This window comes from Ostrinia nubilalis, chromosome 7 (assembly GCF_963855985.1).
Source record: "Ostrinia nubilalis chromosome 7, ilOstNubi1.1, whole genome shotgun sequence".
NCBI lineage: Eukaryota > Metazoa > Arthropoda > Insecta > Lepidoptera > Crambidae > Ostrinia > Ostrinia nubilalis.
Window position 1 is genome coordinate 4,718,227 of NC_087094.1, and position 8,349 is coordinate 4,726,575.

An 8,349-nucleotide genomic window follows, 5' to 3' on the forward strand; every position below is an offset into this window, starting at 1 on the left:
TTAGTCTAATCAAAAGTCTAAAATTTGTACTAGCTATATTTTCTAGTACAGATTTCGAGCTTACGCAGAGTTCTTGTTTAAAGCAGATCTAACCGAATACTAAGTTGTCTGTGATGGTAATAAATTGAGCAAAAAGTAGGAGCATCAACTTTTTCCGTCTTCCAAAACGCTTGTAAATCGCAAGAAGGGCCAGACAAAATTATCATGAGATTTTGAATGAAGTAACATTTAATTAAGACATTGTCTACGATTAGTAACGAATAAACAAGTGAACAAAATGATAATAAACGTGTTAACCTTTACCTTCTCAAGTACACAACGGTGTAATGACCTTTTGACAACACAAGTATCTACTATCTACTCTGTGTTTATAAAGTTTGGAATGTAATTAACTACATATTCAAATATTATATTAAGAGCCAGTATTCCAGTTTACCGAATTTTACCAAGAAATCATAAAGGTTCCTTGGAAAACACATTAATTGCTAAATTATGCGAGTACCTTACATTAATTACACAAACGCTCAGCCAGCGTAAGCGATTATTATTTTCATAAGATATTAATACTTTGGGTTTTGGCTTGATTGCGATTATTCGTTTTCATAATTGATTGTTTATTTCAGATCTATTACATTTGATTCCTTGCTCTACCTACGATTTAGATACGTTGTTTAATTTAGAGCGTGCGTTTTGCTTTTAAATACGACAAGACAGCAATAATTTACTAATGTTTTGATTATTAGTTAAATTTTGCTTAAATTGATTTTAAATGTAGGTAGGTAGTGTGATTGATTCCATTTGTTGTTGGTACATCAACTCATCATCATCATCGTCATCATTTCAGCAACATGACGTCTACTGCTGAACATATTCCTCTCCAATTATTTCCACAGCTTATTGGTGATTATTCATTTATGAAATGTTGAATTTAAATAATGTAATTATTTTAAAAGATATTATAGTGTTAACGAATTTCAGTGTATTTTAATATTTATAAGCTTTAGCATTATAAAGCAGCGCGAGATAAACCGCAAGTTGAGCTCACGCAGCTTAACTAAGCTCACTTAGCAACGAGGTCTTATAGAGCCTTCATTTTCACAAAGTGGCAAAGGTTTTTCAGTTTAGTCTGATTAAAAAATCTACACAGTTTTACAGAAAATTTTGTTGCATAAATATTTTATTAAATTAACTCCAAGGACTACTTACATAGTTAAAAAAAGATTTACTTCTTAATCATCAATTATAATACCATCATTTAATAGGACGTCCACTGCTGAACATAGGCCTCCCCCAATAATTTCCATAATAATATTATTATGGCCAGTTGGTAATAAGTTTAACGTAATAATTTATCTGAAAGTTATAGTTGAAGAGTCTATAACGAATAGCTGTTTGCATACCTATCACGAATATACATTACATATTTTATTATATTTTATAAAGACTGCGTAAACATTTACACTACACCATACATTCTCGTCTCTTTATTATTTTGCACTACTACTGGGAATCGAATCCGCAAAACTATGTAACAACAAACCACGAAGCCAGCAAACTATATAGTTGCAACGTTCCACAAATTCGCAACTAAAAGTGTTTATTGACACTTACCTACTCCAAACTAATTGCTTCCCCGTTCCAATCAACATTGTTTAGTTTCCGACATTGTTTAACTCAATTTGTTTGCCGCGCCCGGGAGCCCCGGAATCAGTAACGATGCACTTTAGTGTATAGGCTGCGTTTCCACCAAAAGCTCTCAACTCATCTAGCCGTGTAGCGTGTCATGTATCAGATACTGTATCAAGTGAGTACATAGGCACGAGCCCGCTGCGAGCATCTCGCGCGTGGTTCGCAGGGAGATCGCAGCGACCCGCCGACTAGGCTGGCGGTATCACTGTGAGCAAAAGGCGGCTCGCAGTAGGATTCAGGAGCTCGCAGCCAGATACGCGATGACCGTGGACGAGCCGTACTCACTTGAAGGTTGGTTACGTTACATGCTACGTTACGTGCTACATGACAGGTGAGTACCCTGCCAAAGATGTGCGAGGATGCGTAGCGAGGGATGTGTTTGTAAAGAACCAATAGAATCGCTTCATTTATTTCACTTCATTTCAAACGCAGCTAAAGGGTACGTGGCTTATGGAAACTCACGTAGTCACTTTTGAATAAAATATAATATATTGTAAAATCTCCTATTTTACTACCTGACGTTCTCCTGACATCAACAACCCGGTTACCATCGCAACCGCCGTAGCCTATACCCGGCGCAAAGAGTTTTGCTTACCGCTACACTACCCCCCCACGAAGAAAGATAGCCCATGGCAAAAAAAACTAACTAAAAAAAACTTGGATCCACCATAAGAAAGAAAAAGAAAAAAAAAACTTATGAAACTGCGGGGACTTTAAACCTCACCATACGGCCTGACCGAGTGGTATAAGCCTTCGTGATTGGTAGAGGAGGCACAATTGCGGCGGGTTGTGATGAATAAGGCGATGACGGTGGTGACGAAGATGGAGATGCTACAGACACCCGCGTGGATGATGCAATCGCAGATGGATCGACATCAATGAAAGCGGGCTTAACCCTATCCAAGCTTACAGAAACATTCCTCGTGCCGACATCAAGACTTATCGTTTTATCACCCCTTTTAAGTACCTTATGCGGACCAGAATATGGGCATTTCAAAGCAGGTCTGTTTGGAATATCATCCCTAAGGAACACATGGCTAGTCGTTGCCAGATCTTGTGATACAAATGTCTTCGGTTGACCGTGACGTACAGGTGAGCAAGGTTTCAAATCAGCCACATATTTCCGCAATTGTGCGACATAAGATTTAATATCTTCAACACGATCAGTCTTGGCATGCGAAACAAACTCCCCTGGTAAACGCAGTGGTTCCCCATACACCAATTCTGCCGCAGAAGTCTGTAAATCCTCTTTCAACGCAGAACGCATACCTAATAAAACAACTGGAAGGCTATTGCACCAGGAATCGCCGTGACACATGAGAGCTGACTTTAGCTGTCGATGCATTCTCTCAACTAAGCCGTTAGCACAGGGGTGGTAACTAGTAGTGCGTATTCGATCTGCTGAGCAAAACCGCATCAAATCTTGGAAGAGAGCAGACTCAAACTGCCTCCCCTGGTCAGTTGTTACGACAGACGGAACACCGAAACGAGCAATCCACTCCCTAGTAAGAGTTTCAGCAACTACCTCGGCCGTTATGTTACTGATGGGCCAGGCCTCCGGCCAGCGCGTAAATCGATCAACAGCAGTAAGGCAGTACTGGAACCCTTTGCTAGGTGGAAGTGGGCCAATAATGTCAACGTGGATATGCTTGAACCGGCCGGAAGGAAGATCAAAGTCGCCAACAGGTGTTCGGGTATGTCTGCTAATCTTGCTACGTTGACACTTGATGCAGGAACGAGCCCAATTCCGACAGTCCTTCTTCATACCAGGCCACACGTAACGTTCAGCCATCAGACGTGTAGATGCCCTTACGCCAGGATGACTTAAACCATGAAGCATCAAAAAACGCGCCTTACGAAAGTCAGGTGGCAAATAAGGCCTAGGCTTCCCAATTGAAGTATCGCATATAATCGGAACATCAGCGCCAGGAATATTCACTTTTTCAAGCTTCAGCGAAGAATTCGCTTCAAGTTCCGGAAGCTCTTCGTCAACAGATTGAGCCTTGGCTAATGCCACGTAATCACTTTCCAAATTAACGGCATCTACACGCGACAAAGCATCAGCCACTACGTTCTCCTCCCCTTTCACATGCACAACATCAGTTGTGAACTGTGAAATGAAGGACAGTTGGTTTAATTGCACAGGGGGTAACTTTTCACGCCGCTGTGCAAATGCGTAGATGAGTGGCTTATGGTCTGTGTAAATTGTTACGTGTTGCGTCTCTAACACGTGTCGAAAGTGTTGAACCGCTTCATAAACAGCTAGCAATTCTCTATAATAGGCCGGCCACTCACTTTGTCGGGCAGTGAGCTTTTTGCTAAAGAAAGCTAAAGGCTGCCACGTACCGTGAACCTGCTGTTGGAGACAAGCTCCCACCTGTACAGATGACGCATCAGTAAACAGGGCTAAACGAGCATTGCAAACCGGATACACAAGCAATGTTGCGTTCTGCAGATGTTCTTTGCATTTCTCAAAGGCTAGTTTGAGTTCCAGTGTCCAAGGAACGGGGTTAGCGCCCTTAAGTTTGGTATTAGCTAGAACATTAATCAGAGGAGCTTGAAATGCAGCAGCTTGTGGAATGAAACGGCGGTAAAAATTTATCATGCCCAAGAAACGACGAAGACCTTGTACCGTCAATGGCAAAGGATAATCTCTTAAGGCCTCAATACGTTTTAATGGAGGGCGAATACCTTCTTTGGACACCTGATAACCTAGAAAGGTTACCTCAGGCGCACCAAACACACATTTAGACGTGTTGATAACCACACCATAATCAACATGACGACGAAACAGGGTACGAAGATACTGCGCATGCTGGACTGCATCCTTGGAGTACACAAGGATGTCATCAACATAAGGGAAGCAAAAATCGAGTCCTTTCACGACCTCGTCAATAAAACGCTGAAATGTTTGTCCAGCATTACGCAAACCAAAGGTCATGAAAGGAAACTCGAATAACCCAAAAGGAGTGGTTATGGCCGTCTTGCAAATATCTGCCTCGTTCACTGGAATTTGCTGGTACGCTTTCACCAGGTCTATAGTTGAAAATATAGTAGATCCTGATAGCGTGTTAGCAAAATCAGCAATGTGCCTCACAGGATATCGATCAGGCACCGTCCTGGCATTTAAAGCGCGAAAATCCCCACAAGGACGCCAACCATTTTCTCCTTTGCGCGCCATATGAAGAGGAGAAGACCACGGACTGCTTGAAGGACGCGCTGTCCCGCAGGCAACCATGTCATCAAACTCTCTTTTTGCCTCTAACAGCTTCTCCGGAGCTAGACGGCGTGGGCGACTCGAAACCGGAGGGCCTTCAGTTGTGATAATGTGGTGAACTGTAGAGTGTTTGACAACTCGCGGTAAGCCAGGTGGCTTAGTCAGATCTGGAAACTCGAGCAAAATCTCGGAAAATGGTGACTGATTAATGGACACCGCTCTAATACTGGCCTGTGAAGTCTTATCCACTGAAACAGCAGTCGAGCAATTAGTAGTTCCGTCTATTAGTCGTTTATTACGAAGGTCTGGTAATAGACTGTAATGCGCCAAGAAATCAGATCCAATTATTGGTATGCTGACATCGGCAATTACAAAGTTCCAATGAAAGACCCGGCGTAACCCTAGATTAAGGCGTAGAGTCACTGTGCCATAGGTCCTGATTGAGCTCCCATTAGCTGCACCTAACACAATATAATCTGAAGAGGAATGAGTTCCTCTTAGAAGACGACGCGGAAAGCAGCAGAGGTCAGAACCAGTATCGATCAAAAAACGACGCTTAGATGACACATCAGTAACAAATAACCGGCGGCCGGGCTCTAGACAGTCAGATGCCGCCATCAATGACTGCCTATCTAGTTTTTTGCTTTATTGACATTTTCCTCCCAAGAACATGGAGAAATGCACCTGTGAGCCTTTTCACCGAAACGCTTATGAAATCTGCAAAGCCGCTTGTTAACACGCTCTGGAGACATAGACGAAGATTGACCTCGCTGAATACTAGAGTTGCTAGAGCGTAGAGCCTCTACTTTTTCAGCCAACGCATCAATTCGCTGTACTAAACTTGTCAAAGTCGGCGTATTCGCTTCAACGGCATCCACGACAGATCCCATAATAGGTGGAGCTACCTCCATAACTTTATCAGCAATTTCAGCCACTTTACTGAGAGGTAAGTCGACCTGCGCTGTCAAAATTACCTGGACGCTTTGTGGAAGGCGTCTTAACCACAACTCCCGCAAGAAATCATCATTAGGCAGAACGTCGCCCGCTAGCGAGCGAAGGTGCCGCAGGAATTGTGATGGCTTTCTATCTCCCAGTTGCTCCTCGTCCAAAAGCTGACGAATCCGCTGCTCCCTCGAAGTCGATAACCGCTTCGTAAGCTCAGCCTTGAGACACTCGTACTTGTTTTCCTTTGGTGGGCTCGCAATTATATCTTCGATTTCATCAGCCACCCGGGTGTCTAACATGGAAATGACATGACTGTATTTGGTGATGTCCTGAGTAATACCAGCTATGTGAAATTGTGCCTCAACTAAACCGAACCACGTAGTAGGCTTGTCGGCCCAAAAGGGTGGCAATTTAACCGACACGGCAGATACATGTGAAGCTTGTGATGGGCACTGTAAGGAATCAAGCTTGGTTTTTAATTCAGAAATCTGACGTTCCAAATCCTGTGTCGACATGTTAATGCACTATTATGAAAAAAGAAACCTCAAGACGAACACAAATTATAAAAAAAAACGGTGAAGGGGTAGCGGTGCTAAAACAACATTCGCAAAGCCAATAAAAAACAAAATGCACCCTGTATAGCTACGGCTCACAATATTCCAACTAGACCTGAATTTTAAAGATAACCACCCTATATAAACAACTGTACACAATTACACAAAAGTATTTACATTAATATAGTTAATTAAATATTGTAATATAAATTTAAAAAAAAAACACTCAAAAACTTGCAATCTGTCGCGTTGTCCAGCAAACAGGTAGGTGCTCAGCATTCACAAGGCAGGTGAACGCCTCTTCCCTCTGTGGTGAACGCGGCGTGGTGTGTCAACCCGGAACACGGAGCACGGAGCAAGCAACACGGAACAAATTGTGTGTCAACTTCTAGGTGTGAGCTCGGGCACGGGGTGATGCGGTTCCAAAATGAAGTTGGAACTCGTTACTCGACCCTTGGTCGGGAGTTCAGGTCTGAGGTGTAAAAGTAGTCCTTGTCCGTTGCAGCAATTAAGCAGTACAGTTGTAGACAAATTGGACGAAAATCGGGGTCACCAATAAAGGGTACGTGGCTTATGGAAACTCACGTAGTCACTTTTGAATAAAATATAATAATTATACAGTGTGAGTCACGTTAAAGTGTACATATGAAAATAGATGAAACTAGACCTATTTTTATCGACAAAAAAGAGGTCAAAAATTTTTTGAGATTTTTTTTTAATTTTTTATAGAATTTTTTTTCTTCCAATTACTTATTGTAAAGAAAACGTAATAGCTTTTAAACTAAGCGGTATATCCTGATAAAATAAAAACAGTAATAATGCTAAATAACAGGCAATACTAAAAAAATACATAAAATACACAAAAAAGGCCAACAAATAATAAAAAATGATACTTTTTGAAAAAAATCTGCTTAAAAATTCGTATTTTTTTGGTTATTTGATAAATTTCCCCAAAAAATGCCCCAATAACAGATGGTTTTTATTACTTTTTATTATTCTCTATCGTATTACTTTTGTAAAACCAAAAATCGCATGTCTCTATCCCTATCACAACATTTGCTATGATCGTTTGAACAAAGGCCTGCCACCACATTTTTCTCCGCTACAGATAGAGACAATTTTAATTTTAACTAAAATGCTTATTTTACTTTGAAATCTTTTGTTTTTATTTGAAATCTAACTTGTCTTTATCAAAATTACAAATCTAGAGTCACTTTCAGTTTCGTTGTTAACGAAGCGTTGAATGGCGCGCCTAGAGAGGCTTAGTTCAAACGATCATTGCAAACGTTGTGATAGGGATAGAGACATGCGATTTTTGGTTTTACAAAAGTAATACGATAGAGAATAATAAAAAGTAATAAAAACCACCTGTTATAGAGGCATTTTTTGGAGAAATTTATCAAATAACCAAAAAAATACGAATTTTTAAGCAGATTTTTTTCAAAAAGTATCATTTTTTATTATTTGTTGGCATTTTTTGTGTATTTTATGTATTTTATTAGTATTGCCTGTTATTTAGCATTATTGCTGTTTTTATTTTATCAGGATATACCGCTAAGTTTAAAAGCTATTACGTTTTCTTTACAATAAGTAATTGGAAGAAAAAAAATTCTATAAAAAATTAAAAAAAAATCAAAAAATTTTTGACCTCTTTTTTGTCGATAAAAATAGGTCTAGTTTCATCTATTTTCACATGTACACTTTAACGTGACTCACACTGTATTGTAAAATCTCCTATTTTACTACCTGACGTTCTCCTGACATCAACAACCCGGTTACCATCGCAACCGCCGTAGCCTATACCCGGCGCAAAGAGTTTTGCTTACCGCTACAGCAGCCTTAGTCCCGGTTTCCACCAAAGCGTAGATGTGCGGCGAAGCTGGCAGGTTATTTCTACCAAAGCGGAGCGGAGGCGGAAAGAAGAGGTTAGAGGAGAGAAGATTA

At 40.7% G+C, this 8,349-nt stretch overlaps 1 protein-coding gene across 1 annotated transcript; it reads right to left on the reverse strand.

Annotated features, from left to right (window-relative positions):
• Nucleotides 1–5,538: 5,538 nt before the first annotated feature.
• On the reverse strand, nucleotides 5,539–6,366 carry LOC135073474 (uncharacterized). The gene has a single exon (XM_063967658.1). The coding sequence runs from the start codon at nucleotides 6,364–6,366 to the stop codon at nucleotides 5,539–5,541; it is 828 nt and encodes a 275-aa protein (XP_063823728.1).
• Nucleotides 6,367–8,349: the final 1,983 nt, after the last annotated feature.